Below are 17931 nucleotides of genomic sequence, written 5' to 3' on the forward strand. Positions count from 1 at the left end.
TTATTAAAAACAAGACAAAGGACCAACGGAGTTAGCTAACGGTGTTGAAGGCGTACGTGAATGCTGAGAAGATTTGGAATTTCTTGACTCTGATATGAACAGAAAGAAGAGAGCAAATGGCCATCGGTTCGTGGGAGAGTTATACTCCAATAAGTGAGAGATCTGAGTGGAAATTAGAAATTTTATTGGTCAGGGTAGAAATTACGAACACAGGGATTTCACCAAAAAAGAAAACAACAACAACAAACAAATACAAGTGACTCTGATTAACATATTCTATATGTATATTTGTAAACAACGCATTAATAAAAAGGACAAGGGGGAATACAAATGTTCAGGACACTGCAAAGACAAGAAGACCCAAAAGAAAGACGTCCCTGCAAGGACATTCCATAAAATTGGAACGATATAGAAAAGATTAACATGGCTCCTAGGTAAAGATGACAAGCACAAATTGAGAAAACCCAAAAGAAAGACCACAACAAAGTAAAACAATACAATGTGATTTCAGAGTTACTTTAGCGACCTCCTTGACGACAACAATCTTAGGGAGTATGATTTGCTTCTGACAGGGCAATGTACTTCAACGATGGTAACCAACTTCAGTGACACTAATCTACTCCTATGATGACGGCAATGTGATTTCAGAAAATCCTTTTTGGTGACTGGAGGAACTTGGATTTAGTTTCACTGAGTGGAGGAAGTCAGTTTCTCCCTTTCTCCATCACATGAATACACTCCTTAGTTTTCAAAAACAATCAGGGCATTTTAGTCTTTACGTCAAAAGTGAAAATTCCAGATTGGTACCTTATACCCATTTGGTCATTTTGCTTATTTGGATGCCTGTTTTGTCTTTTTTATTTTCATATGGTATTTTGTGGTCATTTTTCTCAACCAAAAAAAAAGTCTATAGGGGTTGAAGATCATTCTTCAAATTCAGAAGATGACGTTGTAACAACAATTGCGGCAGTACCCCTAATTGTTATGAACTTAGACATGGCATTAAGATGGCAACAGGAACACCTATGCTTCTGTATATAGGCTCTAATGAAGACTCCTATAGTTAATATTAATGATACTAATAATCATGGTGACCTCAGTAGTGAAGAGGTTCAACTTGGTGATCATGTTAATCATTCAACATCAGTGAAGGTAACTTTGTCCCTACTTGAAATTAGTAAGGTTCAAGTTCATTCATCTCTTCAGTTTACTATACCGTCCACTTCATTGCTGAACTAGTCATTCTAACAATATCTTGTCCGTTGGAAAGGGTTTTGAGATACTTTCCGATACTTTCTAAGATTTGAATGGTCATTTTTGCCAAAGATTTTCTCTTTTGGTATCTTATATGTTTAAAGGAATTTCCCGACATAGGCATGTTACGCACTTTTCTCTCAGGATTTGTGTATCAATTTTAACTTGTCACAAGCTAAGTTCTTTAAGTGGGGAAGACATGATGGAGTATGAGATAAGAAACAATTAGGATTTAATTATATTAATTATGGTATATGTTAGGGATCTTAATAAGGATATTTATCCATTAAAATTAGGATTTATTACATTAATTGTCTTTTAATATTTTGCAATTATCTTTTTTGTCTTTGATAATGGGTGAGATATGATATAGGATTTTATTAACATATTATATTTCTAAAAGTATTATAAAAAGGGCTAGGATTTTTAGTTGTAATCAACTTTAATGATTGAATAAGAATTGATATTTCATGACCTTCTCTCCTCTTGTCTCCCCTTCCCTCTCAACTCCCCCTCTCTTCTCTTTCCCTCCTCTCTCTTTCACCTCCTTGTCCTGCATCAGAAAGTGTTCTGAAATTGAAGTGAAGAGAAATCAAGCAGTAGAAGATGTAATCTCATGGGCACAAATGGAGCTAAGTTTGTTGTAAGAGAGAAAACGTGATATAGAAAGAGAAAAGCAGGGTAAAGTAAAGTCATTCCACCCACATTTTGAAATCCTAAATTGGGTCTATGACTTAATTAGAAAGGATAAAGTAGCATGCAACACCCTGTTTTGTAGATACATCTAATATCATAATTTTATTTATAATACATCCACAACCTCGATATTAGTTTTTTAGTTACATCCAATACTTTGATATTATTTTATGATTTAGGGTGTTCAACACATTATAAATAAGATTATGATGTTAAAAATGCAAAGAAAATAACATAAAGACATTGGATATATTATAAATAAGATTAGAATACCAGATACACATGAAAAATAAGACTAGGGTATTGGTGCTACTTTTTCTAATCAGAAAATTATTGAATTTGCCAACCTGGTTTGGGATTTTATTAGTTCAATTGACTTTATATGGGATATTTTTCCTTGTCAATTTCTTTGTTTCTTTTAAGGTGGAATACATTAGCAATATTCCAAACAAGTGTGATTTGTTGATATATACATTCATTAATTCATTAAAGATAACAGGGTTAACAAAAAAAGTACCAATATTTCCACATACACATTACACAACAATGCGACCAAACTAAATTCATAATTTTTAATATCTTCAATCAGAACATTCAATTTGATGATAAATTCAAAACGAAATATTTATTTATATGAAAATAATAAATGGTCCCTGGAAATAAAAAATCGAATGGACTAGGGATGTAGTTAAAAAAAATTGTGCAGATAACAAATATATCTTACAATAAAGATAAACGAAAGCATAAGTAGCAAAAATGTGCATTACACAACAAAGCACCAAACAAAAATTTCACAATTTATAATATCTTCCACACTATAACAACAAAGACGACTGGCTCGAAATTCAAAAATTCATGCTATCTTGAGCGCTTGGTCCCTGTCCATCAAAATAAAATGAATTAGTGCACTATAAAAAATTGTGTAAAAGTTCGTAAAAGAAAATGTGTAAAGACAAACATGCATAAAACATATATACACAAGCCAAGTAAGCATACAAGAATCAGGTCTAATGAAAAGTCTCTGTTTCAATCATGTTGGCAATGGTTCTCATGGTCGGTCGAGATTGAGGGTTGGTTTGTATGCAGGAAAGAGCTATTTGCCAAATCAAAGCCAATTTGTTAGAGTTTTGGTGCTTCATTGATGATAAACGAGGGTCCAAAATATCTTCCAAGATGATATGGCCATTCCCACACATCTGAATACATGATATAAAATCACCAGGATGCTCTCCCATTAGCAACTCAATGGCCAAAACACCAAAGCTATACACATCAACTTTCTCAGTCACTGCCATTGTGTACGCAAGCTCTGCACAAAGTACGCAACAGGGAGTAAATAATGATTTGCAGAATAAATTATTTAAGAAGCATATTTATATTTGTTTTAATCATATTTACTCACCTGGAGCAGCATAACCGTATGTGCCAGCAAAAGTGGTCCAAATTGATGAATAGATTTTCAAGAACCTTGCTGTGCCAAAGTCTGAGAGATGGACTTCGAAGTTTGAAGATAATAAAACATTCTTGCTTGATATGTCTCTGTGAACAATGGCTGGATTACAATCATGATGTATATATGATAAGGCCTCTGCTAACCCCTTGATAATATGAGCCCTCTGTGACCAACCCAACTCTAATGCTTCTTTATCGTTTCTAAGCATATCAAATAAGCTCCCTCTTTTGATGTGCTCATAAATTAGAAATGTGTGCAATCTTTGTGAGCAGAATCCATACAACTTCACAATGTTTCGGTGGCGAGTTTTGATCATGGCTTTGATCTCATTCTCAAAAGCTTTTATATTCTTAATGTCTAAGCTATTTTCCTCACATACAAACTTTTTTATAGCAAATACTTTATCCTCCCCTGGCAATGTCAACTTGTAGACTTTTCCAAATGCCCCTGCACCTATGCAGTATTTCTCATGAAAGTTCTCAGTTGCTTCAATTATGTTATCATACATGATTTTGCCATCGAAGTGCCATATTGAGAATGGATTTTCCCTATTGACTCTAGCTTTTTGTTCTAAAGATCTAGAGTTTCTCTTACTTAGAATGACATAAATCAAAAGTAGCACAAACAAAACAATCAGTGCAGTTGCTATAGAAGTAGTAACAATTATCACAACTTTCCTTTTGTTACTTCCTCTAACTGGTTTTATAACCTTCACATTGCATGGTTGCAGACCTTGGATCCTCCCACATAAGTTTTTGTTGTGACTCAAATCTACTAGATTGGAAGAACTGAAAATCCCACTATCTTGTATTGGCCCCTCCAAATTATTGTAGGAGAGGTTGAGGATTGACAAGCTTTGCATTGTTGTTAGGGAACAATGGATAGGACCTGACAAATGAATTAGATTATACAAGCTGCATTTCTCAAATAAATTTTGCACTTATCCTTCTGAAGAGAGTAGGACCGTAGGGGGGCTCTTCCTTTTTTCTTTTTTGATTTTTAAATTTATATATATATATATATATCCACTCCTACAGGCACTCAAACATCACGGTCCTTGGCATTGACAGAATTTTCAAAGCTTTGAATTGGTACAGTGACGTTGAAAGCTTGAATAGATTTTTGTGGTGGTGGGCAAAATGCAAAATGATGATTCTAAATTTTGCTAAACACCTAACCCATCTTATGTGGTTCTGGAATACGGCCGAATTTTCTTTAACTTCTTTTTCCTTGCACTTGTATTTGAAAGTTGACGAAAAGTTGAGAAGCATATTGAAAAATTTTAAAATGTGGAATTATTTTCATGCACTATGAAGAAGCATGTGAACTGGATTCTATAGTGCTTTTAACATGGCGCAGAAATTTTTGTTAGACTACCAAACTAAGCTAGCTCATAGATTCCTGTACTGTTTGGAAAACTTTGTCCCCACATTATTATTTCCTTTTTTTTTACCAGCATTATAATTTCCCTTCATTGAATTCAAAAGCAGCAGGCCCAATGTCATTCTTCACATTCGAATACACGCATGTCTGCATTTAATGTTGCCAACTTTGCTTCAATTTTTTTTTTTCCATTTTTAAAGAGAGAAATTATATTAGCTGTAAGTTTGGTTTTTTCTAGAGGCTGTGAGAGATCAAATTTAGAATGTTATTTCCAGTGAGTTGTATTTACTTCTAAATTCAGAGTCATACCTGAATGAGGAGTCCTCTAGTGTTACAAATTTTGCCTGACAAGGAGAGTTGACCACTAAGCGATCGATGAAAGAGAAATAGACTTCTTCTTGCATAAAATTAAAAAAGCTTAATTGAGATCTCTTCAGCCAACTCAGCTAACTTGTATTGACTTTATCTAGTGTAATAAAATAAAAAAAAACTTCAGCTGCGAAATTCCCCTTTTGTCCTCCTGTGAAATCTGTTATATTAATCAACTAGTTCTGAACTAGAAGTAGTCTGTTTGTAGGAATGAGGGGCAATCAAATCATGCTGTTGGGATTTTTTTCATAAAATTTTTTTGGAGACTTAGTTTTATTTTAGATATAATATAATTTCAAAATACATATAGCATATATTATAATTTTTTATAAAATAGTTGTAATGTTTAATTTTTAGTGCAATCACATCCTAAAGTATTTTTCAGTAGCACTCAATGTCCTAAGATAATGTTTAGTCAATCCAACATGTTATAGTATTTTTTGGTAAGAACTTAGTATCATAAGTTTAAAGTGATACTGAGAAAAATACTTTTCTTATGATAAAGATGTTAAAAATTTATTATAAACTATAAGTTTTACTAAAAATACCAAAGTATGTTTTTATCTTGAATTTTATTTGCTCTTTTGATTTTATAAAATGTAAGAACGTTAATTTTATCAAAAAAATACAACATTTTGAATTTTTATAATTTCTTATTGGCTTATAAATTATAAAAATTCAAAATATGGGATCTCACTGTAATTTTTCCTACATTATATCTAATTTTCCAATCAAAACTCAATATTCAAATTATTTTATAATTTATTATTGACTTATAAATATGTGTTGAGATTTTGGTGGAATAATTAATTATAAAATATATAAACAGATTAACCTAAGTGTTATCTTCCAAGACGGCATTGACGAAAAAGTGTGCTCATATAATGATAAAAATGAGGATTGGAATTGGAACTTAGAGCACCACGCGTCGAGTGACTGGGTGTTGAACATAGATGTTGACATTGTGTCTTTTCACGCGCCAATAACGTTAGAATAAGAATATACCGTCCATTAAATAGCATAAAATTAGTTCAAAGGTTAAATTTGATTTTAAATATAATTTCTTAATTTATTTTATTTTTTATTTTTAAAAAATATCTTTATTGATTGTAAGGACTTTTAACAAGAGATGATTATAGTCATTTAATGCATATTATTGAAGATGATAGCTTAGAGAGATCAATACATATTTATGACAAATAACTAATTTAATTAATTTCCTTAATATTCTTTTCGTCTTAAATATAAGACATATTTTGTAGTGTAAATTGCATTACAAAATAAGTCTTATATTTAGAATCGGAGGAGTACCTCCAAATTGATGATTTAGCTTTTATATTAAACACCATATGTGTTAATTTATTGGTTTGATTCTTTGGAGAAAGAATATTCTACAATTTTGATGCTTCAAAATATGAACATTAATAGCCTGTATATTGCGTTTGATTTAAATATATAAAATTTTTTAAAATGTCTTTTTAGTCTAGTAATTTTATATTATTAATTGTATTAGAAAAATATTGATATTAAAATTTTACTTATTAACATATTGAATTTAATTTTTAAAAAAACAATTATTAATATGAAAAATTATTATCTGAGACTACAGTAATGGAAAATTGAAAGGAAACTCATAAAATTCCAGAGTCAAACTAAAAATTTGTATAAAATTAAAAGATTAAAAGCAAACTTTACTTTGCCGACCAAAAAGAAAAAAGAAAAAAAAGCAGCAACTAATCAACAATATGATCTTTCTTAGGACGGAATTTGCAAATTCCGTCATTAATTTCCCAATTTTTTTAGTAAATTTTTGCTTTTAGTAATAGTTCAAATTCAAACGTTAGGGCATATATATATATACACGCGCACACATATCTGTGTGCGTCATAAGTTCATAACCTTGCATTTATATATATATATATATATATACTGCAATAAATAAAAGGGAAAACCAATTATTGGGTCCTCATGCATTCATGGGGTTTTTAATTAGGACCTCATGATTTTATTTTTATCAAGCAACTCCCTCTTTTTCCCCATTAGAGCCGTTGCTCCTTGAAGAATTTATTAAAAACAAGACAAGGGACCAACGGAGTTAGCTAACGGTGTTGAAGGTGTACGTGAATGCCGAGAAGATTTGGGATTTCTCGACTCGGAGATGAACAGAAAGAAGAGAGCAAATGGCCATCGGTTCGTGGGAGAGTTGTAATCCAACAAGTGAGAGATCTGTGTGAAAATTAGAAATTTTACTGGTCAATGTAGAAATTACGAACACAGAGATTCCCAAAAAAAAAAAAAAAACAACAACAACGAACAAACACAAGTAACTCTGGTTGACATATTCTGTGAGAAAAATTTAGGTACTCTGAGAGTACCACCTCATCTGAACTCTACTCAATAAAAATGATTCAAGTTAATCTGTTGCATGTCAGCCTACTCATTTCTATTAATCTGTTGCTTTTAAAAAATAAAAGTGCCAAATGGATTGTGATTTCCATTACTGCCCTCCCTTGTTTGTTTCTCAATCCCTACCCATTTTGGGTCTCAAAACTCTCCCCCATCAGCAACTCAACACCAGCGATGTCGGCGACGTAATCCACTTGCAACCCTGGTGATTCTCGTTTCTACCAGGGTCTCTTACATGGTGACTTAACAGAACCCATCGATAGGTTGAATGGAAGACCATAGGTTGTAAGTCTTTTTCCCCTTTCCACTTTGTAGATCTGAATGGACAAAGCCGATTCTTTTTCATTGTCGCCTCTGCCACTTGCGATGCAGATCTGAACTACCAATAGATTTTTTTCTCTCCTCCCTTGTTCATTTTTCTGGGTTTTTCAATGTCCATGGGTGCTCCAAAATGGTTTCATATTTGTATTTGGTTTTTGCTGGAAATAAGATTTCTGGGTTCTTTAATGCTCATCGGTGGTTCGGTTTTTGGCATGGAACCTAAATCCTATTGTTTTCAATTTTAGAAATACAAATGAAACAACCCTTCCAAGAAATTGCAGATTCCAGCCAGTAAGTAAAATAATTAATGGCCTTCTCTTCATACAAGTTGAAGCTTCTGGAATGGAAATTAGCATTTATCTTTTATTTCTGAACTTGTTTGAGGAAAGATCTTTAATTCAATTCAAGAAATGCACACAAAATACAGAAGTTGGAGATCATTCATTCAAAAATCATACTGTATAGCATATGGTCAAGATAGGAAATAAATACAGAAGAGATGGCCACTTTCGCTAATGTGGAAGATTCCGCCACCGTCACAGAGAAATGAGAGAAAAAGGGGGCGATAAAGAAAGGGAAGGAGCTTGAGACGGAGATCAGGGAGAGAGAAGGATTGAGAAAGACGAAGGGGCCAGTAATGGAAATCATAATATCTTAGGCTTTTTTTTTTACGCAACAAATTAATAAAAATGAATAGACTAACACATGGATAGAAATTATCTGAGCTAAAGTATTTTTATTGGGTAGAGTTTAAATGAGCTGGAAGTCGATCTGGGAGCACCTAAGTATTTCTCCACATTCGATATGTATATTTGTAAATAATGCATTAATACAAAGGACAAGGGGGAATACAAGTGTTCATGACACTGCAAAGACAAGAAGACCCAAAAGCAAGACGTCCCTGCAAGGACATCCCATAAAATTGGAACGACGCAGAAAAGATTAGCATGGCTCCAGGGTAAAGATGACAAGCACAAATTGAGAAAACCCGAAAGAAAAACCACAACTAAGCAGAACAATACAACGATCGACAGGTCAAAAAGTCACAGGAAAGTACATTAAGGAGTTAATCAATTAATGCCTTGTGTTCCCTCATGAATCCGTCTTTGGCTCCAACGAAACATATCAACAACAGGTAACGTTTTATTTAGTTCTCAACTTCTTTCTCCCAACTTGCAGGGCCGGGAGACTGTGCCTTTCGGTAGTTGTGATCTTGAGGATATCCTGCATTAAAAAAAAAAGTTAAATTGCAATACGCGCAAAAATATGAAATAATTCACTGATCACAAGTATGAAGATCGGAAGCACCACGAGGAGCTCTAGCTAGAAAAGGAAGAAGCGACAGGACGAGCAAGAAAACCAGCCAGAGAAGAGAGTTCCCCTGAGAAGCCATAACTAGTTTTAATGGGAATATCTCTACACGCATGACCCGTGAATTTATAACACTGAGCAAGGGGTGGGTTGTGACTTGTCATTCAATTATTTTTCTTTGCTTTAATATCAAAACGGAAATGGTCTAGACGGTTCAGATCGAAATTCAGTGAACCTGCCTATTTGTTTATTTGTTAGGTCTGATTCATTTCCTGAATTGAAAAGAAATTTCAAACTGGTTTGAATCGGTCCCACTTAGACCTGGACATAACCTGGTTAGGCGGTTGGTTTTGAGGGGAAAAAGAAAATCAGAAGAAGAAGTAACACATAAATTTAAGGGAAAAAAAAAAGATGACTGTCTTCTTTTTGCTCTTAAAAGAAAAATTAATCCAAAACTTCTTATAATTACCTCAATTTTGAATTAGAATACCTAGTTTAGTTTGTTTGAATTGAGCTCTCATAATTTAATCAACTATAGGCATTCCTCTTTGAGTATAAGACCCATTAATTCTAATTTATAGAATTTTATGGACTTTATGAAATTTTCTTCGTTTGATTATTAAACACTGTTTTAAGTTTCAACATCCATGCATTTCTATAAATAAAATTTCGTAATGTCTATAAATTAAAATTAACAGATCAAATAATAGGGATTCAGTTCGAATAAAAAGATTACAAAGACCTAATTTAAAATCAAGATAAATTATAAGAACCTAAATGCTCGTTTTATTAGGCGCAGTTGACTAGTTGATTTCTGCATGTTGCCAAACAGATAGACAGAGACACAGAGAGAGAGAGAGAGAGAGAGAGAGAGAGAGACTGGTTGACTTGTCTTTTTTTTTTTTTGCCAACAGACTGGTTGACTTGTCTGACGCTAGAGAAATAGGATGAGTGACGGCAGTAGGCGTACGTAATATATTCAAATGTCGTTTCTATTTGGATGATAAAAAAAAAAACACTTATAAAAAGTATTTTTATACTATTTCCGGTCTTTAATATATGATTTTATTTAATTTTTATTTTGGTTTTAAATATAAAACCTTAATATATTTTTTCTCCAATATTTATGTATTTTTTTTAAAGTAATCCTTCTAATAATAGTAGTTCTAGTCAACACACTTGATTAGCAAAGATGTTTTACAAAAGACAATACTAATTTATTACAAATAACTAACTTAACTCTTTTTTTAATTTTTTCAAACTAATCAACTAACTCTCATAATTAGAACCGGAAGTAGTATAAGTTAAGGTAAAATTTTTCTTACACACTTGTCTTAATCTGAATCCCATAGAAACAAATAATATCTTAATTTGTACTTATTTAATCTAAGACTCTTAAAAATACTTGAAATTTTGTTTTGCGCTTTTATTTAATTCCAGCTCATTGCAAATTATGGAAGCAAAACGGCAAGCAAATCAACATAAAAAGAACCTAACAACACTATGTTAACTTGGGCTCACTTATAACTGATCCAAACCCATTTTCTAAAAGTCTTACACGTCCCTTGATGTTTCACGGCTTATTTGAAAGCCTTCTTCATTTATCTCTCCAATTTTTTTTTTTTTTGAATCAGAAACTGTAATACAAATAACAAGGTCACGCCAAAACAAAAGCCTCAGCGTCCTGCTCGTGAACTATTCCACTGTTGGCAATAGGTGGTTGGTCAAGAATACGAAAAGAGCCTTCCGTTGTATGGGAAGACTTTGCTAAAAAGTCGGCTAAGGTCAGATTGCTTCTAGGAGCGTAACTCAGATGAACTTGCCAGTCCCTTTGAAGAATTAGGCGGGTTTCTTCAATAAGGTCTCTAAAAAAGGTGATCCAAGTCGTAGCCTCTAATCAAAAGATTAATGGCTTCAATGCAATCTGAATGGACTGTTATATCCTTGATTCCTCTGTCCCAACACATCTGCAAGCCATAGAAGATGCCAAAGATTTCCGCAACCGCTGGGAGTACAGAGATTAATTTACAGCTGTATCGGAAAATCCAGTCTCCCTCTTGTGAGCGCAGCATTCCTCCACAGCCGCTTCTACCGTCCTGCAAAACTGACCCGTCTGACTCCAGGTGGAAACCAGCATCTTGCCGAGGTCTTAGAATTTCTGAATTAGGTATCTCGCCGTGTTTCCATTTGTATTTCTGCATCAGGTCTCTGTCCATGCTTGCTCTAAACAAACTGTCCTTGGCCGTCTGATTTCTTGGATCCTGGTCTGGGTTGAACAAATCTCTCCAATTTCAAATCCATCTGTTGCAAGCCCAACTTCGGTAATATATAGATAAGTGATAGCTCTTGATTATGTATCTTGGAGTATTATACAGTTTCTCCTTAGCCTGAAGATCTAAAGTAGCTCTTTGTAAGGCCTCCTTCATGGCACGTTTCTTTATTCTTGTCATTGAGCCCCTGATTTCTCTTAATGGCTCATGCGGCATGTACTTTGATTCTAACACGTGTGAGAGGTTTCCTAATCTTCCTCGTATCCCGGTAAAATCACTTTTAAAAATTTAACCCAATTAGTCCCGGCATTTATTGAGTTATGGCTAGTGGAGCAGTAGGCAAGCTGGCGGCCACATGCAAGCATAGACCGTATTGGCATCTTTTAGTTGACTTGTTGATCATTTTTAGCCATAACTTGCATTTTTCTCTTTCTAGTTGTGGTGGACAGCACAGATTAGGGCATGATAATTGTTTTTCAAACAATCTTTGATTTTCGTCACCTGATTCTCAAGAAATTAATAACGTGCCATTGATTTTTTGTTTTTTCAATAGATGGAAATAACAGATGGTATATGTCTTTTTGTGTATCATATTTTTTCAAAATATGATGAGATTGAAGATGTAACTTTTGTCCCTTGCTGGGACATAATGCAATCCACTTGCTTGGCTTGATTGATATTTTTATTAATCCAAAATATAGATAATCTCGACCATGGTGTAGTGTAACTTTCGCTAGCAAGACAAGACTACTAAATTATACGGCAGCTGAAACTGAGGTAGAAACATTCACCATTTTAAGCCTATAGATTAAAATTTGCATTGATTTTTGAGTTACTATTTACTTGACATTTTTAGATTTTTTTGTCAAATTTTAAAAAATTCATAATTAATTATCAAAAAAATTATATAAGGGCGGTGTGAATTTTTATTGAAAGCGCTTGAAGTCCTTTACACGTGGAAAATATAATTTTGCCCTTAAACCGTATCAATCAAAATAGTTATTGCTTTTCTGAACTTGTTCTGTTTTTCAAACATGTTATATAGATTTTGGACTTTTTGGATATCTACACACACACACACACTTTTCACATATTAATTCTACATATTAATTCTATAAGAATTGGACTTTTTTTTTTATTGTACATTATGCAATGAAACTATGACCATGCTGTGTAAAGAGCTTAAACAAGGCAGTCATAAACATGCATGCTAATTCATAGTTTTAAGGCTATTCTTTTTTTGAATGAAGCTGTATTCCACGAAAAAAACACATTACAAAACACTACAAGTAGCCCTAATTCTCATCATCAAACTCCTCCTCTTCTTGCACAAGAGGTGGGGGTTGATCAAGAGTACAAAAATTTCCCTCCATATTATGAGAGGATTTAGCTAAGTAGTCAACAAGACCTAAATTTTCTCTAAAAGTGTGTTGGATCTAAACATTCCAATCCTTGTAGAAGACTAATCTACTATCCTCAATTATGTCCCTAAAAGGATGCTTACAATCACAGCCTCTTATATTTAAGGCTTCTACACAATCAGATAACATAAGAATACTCATGAAGCCCTTTTCCAACAAAGATTGAGGCCATGCATAATACCAATTAGTTCTGCAATCGCTGGTGGAACCTTAGTTTGCATTTGAAGCCTGTTAACCACTTTTCTTCCTTATCCCATATAGCTCCCCACATCCACTATCTCCATTGTGTAGGACTAAACCATCTACTTCTAGTTTCACACAATCCTGTTGGTACCTGTTTGTAGCTTGATTAAGATCTTGAGTAGTACCTTGAATATTGCACCGGTACATCATATCATGATCCCAATAAGCCCTGTAGAAGCTAGAATTTGGGCTCTGGTGATCAACTATGAAGGTTGGGTCAAAAACCTTATTGCATCTTGCCACCCATATATCCCAACAGACATATCCAAACAGGCAGGCCCATGAGACTTTCTTCGTGTGATCTCGTCCTGCTTCCTTCTCCAGATTCCATTTCACCCAGTTTGGTCCATTAAGACTGTTGAATCTGTTCCACTGCTCATGAGAGACCACATTCTGCCATCTTCGTCGTGCATTGATGTAGTCTATGATGAGGTGCGTGCTTGTATCCCTTACTACACAAACAAAAGGACACGTGGCTGAATCTGTTATGCCTCGTTTCCTCCTAAGGTTTGTCGTGTGGATTCTTCCATGTGTAAGGAGCCATACGAAAGTCTTGATCTTTTCTGGAACCTACCAACACCATATTTTCTTCCATATGCTGTCTCCTTGCTGTTAAATACCTGAACAGAGAAAAGAGTAGGCAGATTTTACGTTAAAGTTACCATCCAAAGATGGTTTCCACAGAAATTTATCCTCTCCTCTCTCCTCACAGGGGGGTGTGCACACATAAGTTTCTCAACAATATTTGGGTTAAACCAATGGTTGAGCTTTCTCCAATCCTAATCCCCCAACAACAGCACATAGTCACTGACCTTCTCTCTTAATTCAACTAACCCTTCACGTCCTAGAATTAGATCAATTAGCGGAGTATTCACCTTAGACCAAGTATCAAACCAGAAAGAAGTACTTTTGCCATCACCAATTTTCATCCCTGGTCCTTTGTTGAAGTTGTCCCAAAGATGACAAATAGCCCTCCAAGTTACGGATGCATTTGCACGTTTCTTCACCACTGGTTTCTTCTATTCACCACATTTGTATTTTGCTCTTAGTACTCTGACCCAAAGAGCATCTCTATCACATATCAATTTCCAGCACAGTTTGAGGATGAAAGCTTCATTTTGTTTCCTTAAGTTCTTGAGGCTTAAACCTCCCGCTTGCTTCTCTATAGTGATTTGTTGCCAAGAAATGAGATGTACTTTCTTTTCCCCATTCTCTTCACCCCATAGAAAATCTCAACTAGTCTTTTCTAAATCATCCATCAACTTTGCCGACAAAAGGATAGTTTGCATGTAATAAGAAGGCAAAGCAGAAGGGACAGACTTAATCAAGATAGAACGCCTTGCTAAATTCAATGGTTTTCTTTTCCATCCCATAAGTTTCCTTTGAGACTTCTCTAGGACCAGAGAAAAAATAGCATAGGAAGCTCTTTTATGGATCAAAGGAACCCCCAAGTATTTGCCAAGATCACCTGTTAAACCAACTCCAATTTTTTGACTAAGGTCTCTAGCCTGAGAGAAGTGGACGTTATTAGAGAAGCAAATCTTAGTCTTTTTTCTGTTCATCTTTTGGCCTGAAATTCCACAGAACTGATTGATGCAATCCACTATTGTGTCAACTTGCCAAGAAGAGGCTTCTCCAAACAAGATTAAGTCATCTGCGAAAGAACAAATGAGAAATAGGTGGTCTTGCTGAAGTGAGTTTAATTGGCGACCATGCTCCAACATCAATGGCTTCCTTAATAATGTGGCTTAGTCTCTCCATACAAAGTGTGAAAATATACGGAGAAATTGGATCCCCATGTCTAATTCCTCTAAAAGCCTGAAGTTCCTCTGTAGGATCCCCATTCCACAAGACTTGGAAAGAGGCACTAGAAATACAAGCCATGATTATGTTACACAGTTTATCATTGATGCCAGCTAATCTAAGGGTTTCACAAATGAAAGGCCATTCCAATCTGTCATAGGTTTTTTCCAAGTCAACGTTGACTGCAAGCCAGCCCTTGTTACCTTTCTTTCTTCTCATGGAGTGTATCACCTCTTGAGTAATGATATTATTATCACTACTTTGTCTTCTAGCAATAAAATTACATTGGTGCCCTCCAACCACTTTCCCCATAATAGTTCTCAATCTCTTGCTAATCACCTTAGTGATGATCTTATAGCTGACACTACAGAGGGATATGGGTCTGATATCCTTCATTCGTTTGAGTTTTGGTATGAGGACAATATTTGTCTCATTCAAATCTTCAACTAGTCTTGGGTTTGGAAGACTTCCTTGACAAGCTTACATATATGGCTTCCTATATTAGGCCTTCATGATAGAAAAAAGCTTGAATACCATCTGGTCCAGGTGCTTTGAAAGCTCAAATATCAAAAGCTACCTTTTTGATCTCTTCACTTGTGATTTCCACAGAGAGTTTGGACGCATCGATCTTGGCTATAGGAGGGAAGCAATTTAAAGTATATAACTGACCCCTGAGGGTCAACTCACTACTGAACAAGGATTTGTAGTAAATTAAGGCTATGTCTTTCAGAGAATTCTGCTTGAAGATCCAATCCCCCTGAGAGTTTTGAAGACCTTCAATGTAGGTCTTCTGTCTTTTTATCATAGTTGACATATGGAAGAATTTGCTGTTCCTATCTCCATATTTCAACCAGTTACACCGGGATTTTTGGAATTAAATGAGTTCTTCCTGGGCAAGAACCTTATTATATTCTTCCCATAACTTTGCTTCTTATTGGCAGAGGTAGAGATTATCCTTTCTATTCTTGGCTCTTTCCACTCCTTCCAATCTCCCTATTACATTTCTTTTTTACTTAGAATATTACCCACTGTTTTACAATTCCAACTCTCAGCTTCTCTGGTAAACCTCAGAACATTTTCTTTCCAAGTAGGATGAATCCAACTCTTCTTTACAATTTCATTAAATCCCTCCTCAAGAATCCAGGCTGCTTGACAACGAAAGGGAGGCTTAAGCATTTTTTTGTGCTTGTTGACTAAACTTCTGATAAGGAGTGGCCAGTAATTAGAACCATACTTTAGTAAGTGGTGGACCTTAGTGAGAGGAAACAAGGAATTCCAAGCAGTATTTGAGAAACCCCACTCTATCTTCTCTTTCACACAATTCCGTTCCCAGGTGAAATGGACCCCCATGTCACACCTTACTATAATATTGACTTAGGTTCCTTTCAAAATCATTTTTAACCACATCGGATGGTCTTGGGCTCACTTTTTACCATAAAAACGCTAATTTTCGGATTTTTACTGTTCATCGGGTAAAAATCCAGTTTTTCTGGCCCAACTTCAAAAATTCATAACTTATTCTACAAAAATCCAATTGGGGTGATTCAAAATTCTACTTAAATATCTTTAAGTCCTCTTTCAAGTAAAAATAATCTCATTGTCCAATTCTTTATGAGAAAGCGTCAGGTTTTTAAGAAAACAACACTGTCCATTTGCCAAAAACCCTGATGTCCAGATTCTGACCATTAACTTTGAAAAATCATTATAAATTGTATACTGGGCTATTTTTAACGTATTAGCTATCAATTTGAAGCTCAGGATGTCATCTTTCATCATACCAAATTTCACGATTTAACGCGTTCGGGAACATAATCAAAAAGTCACAGGAACCGGTCAGGGTCAGTGTGCTTCCAGCACTGTTAGTTTAATATTTACATAACCAAAATGAGCTCACGAATTTTATGGCTAAACTCCACAAATCAACCTTCAATCTGCAGCTTCCCTTTTGAAGATTCAGGCCCTAAAATGTTACATGATTCTTGGGGGATGAGATTTTTGGAAATCCCAGTAGTAAATTAACCAACTATATCACCAAGCAAGCATCATTATTATGCATGATCACATTAGCTACTATGGATGAACTAACATGCTTATCATTTGGCAAACTCAATCATGCAAAGGCCAAAGCAAGATACTATATAGAGTAGCCACATAACAATCAAGAGAGCTCAATCACAATAATAGCAATTAACCATACAATAATCAACAATGTTAGTTAGTAGTAGTAGCTAGGTTTAACTTACTACCTTGCTTCAAAAGTCTTAGCCTTTCTTCCTTCTCCTCTTTCCCTTGGCAAATATCAAACCCTAACCATGTGATCCAACAAAAATGGCAGCAAGAATCATTATCCAACCATGAAAAAGCAAGAACATACATCAAAATGATTCTTGAACCATAAAGTTCCCTCCTTTGTTCACTAGTTTTAGATTTGGTTCTCTTTAACCCTAAAAATCATTCCTTGACTTGTTCCTACATGGATTTTCATGTAGATTCCAAAAATGGGCTTAGATTTGTGAAAATAAAACTGATTCTTCCAGCCACAAACCGACCAAACCACTAGAGGTTTTGACCCAAAATTTTCAGCTTTGCTTTTAGGCTTCCAACACTTGTTTCTTTTAGTCTACCCTACACCATTCCTCATTTTAAGCATCATGGAAGCCTTAGAACAATGAAAAGCTCATCCTAGGGTCCAGTTCTTCACTTGGCCGAAAATAACTCTCACAACAACAACCATGAAAAATGCTTTAAAATCACTTAAACTCACTTGCCAACACTAGGATCTAGCTTGTGTTGTTGTGTCTTAGCAAGTGTTATGATCAAAACTTCTTTCCCCTTTTTATTAATCAGTTTGGTCCACATTAAGAGAGGGAAGAGACAGATTTTAAACCATAAAAATGAAAGAAACCAAAGCAAGAACACTTCTAGGACCAAGATCTAACCTTGAAACCTTGCTAGGATGATCAAAAGTGCTCCCTTTCTCCTTGTTTCCTCTCAAACTCTC

General features: G+C 34.7%; 1 protein-coding gene and 2 non-coding genes across 3 annotated transcripts; 2 read left to right on the forward strand and 1 right to left on the reverse strand.

The window, feature by feature from the left end:
• Nucleotides 1-373: 373 nt before the first annotated feature.
• On the forward strand, nucleotides 374-476 carry LOC114729447 (U6 spliceosomal RNA). Its single transcript, XR_003738748.1, has one exon. It is a non-coding gene; the product is annotated as a U6 spliceosomal RNA (small nuclear RNA).
• A 2481-nt stretch (nucleotides 477-2957) lies between these two features.
• On the reverse strand, nucleotides 2958-4265 carry LOC114729433 (MDIS1-interacting receptor like kinase 2-like). The gene is made up of 2 exons (XM_028916434.1): nucleotides 3353-4265; nucleotides 2958-3259 (listed from the first exon to the last, which is right to left on the reverse strand). The coding sequence occupies exons 1-2, from the start codon at nucleotides 4263-4265 to the stop codon at nucleotides 2958-2960; spliced, it is 1215 nt and encodes a 404-aa protein (XP_028772267.1).
• Nucleotides 4266-8779: 4514 nt separating this feature from the next.
• LOC114729448 (U6 spliceosomal RNA) lies at nucleotides 8780-8882 on the forward strand. The gene has a single exon (XR_003738749.1). It is a non-coding gene; the product is annotated as a U6 spliceosomal RNA (small nuclear RNA).
• The last annotated feature ends 9049 nt before the right edge of the window (nucleotides 8883-17931 follow it).

This window comes from Neltuma alba, unplaced genomic scaffold (assembly GCF_004799145.2).
Source record: "Neltuma alba isolate B1F8T4 unplaced genomic scaffold, ASM479914v2 tig00012634_pilon, whole genome shotgun sequence".
NCBI lineage: Eukaryota > Viridiplantae > Streptophyta > Magnoliopsida > Fabales > Fabaceae > Neltuma > Neltuma alba.

What these genes read in the sequence shown, in the direction of transcription:
- LOC114729433 (XM_028916434.1), bottom strand. Translation starts at nt 4,265, where the DNA reads ATGCAAAGCTTGTCAATCCTCAACCTCTCCTACAATAATTTGGAGGGG. An exon ending in ATACGGTTATGCTGCTCCAG is followed by an intron (nt 3,260 to 3,352) that starts GTGAGTAAATAT and finishes TACTTTGTGCAG; the next exon opens with AGCTTGCGTACACAATGGCA.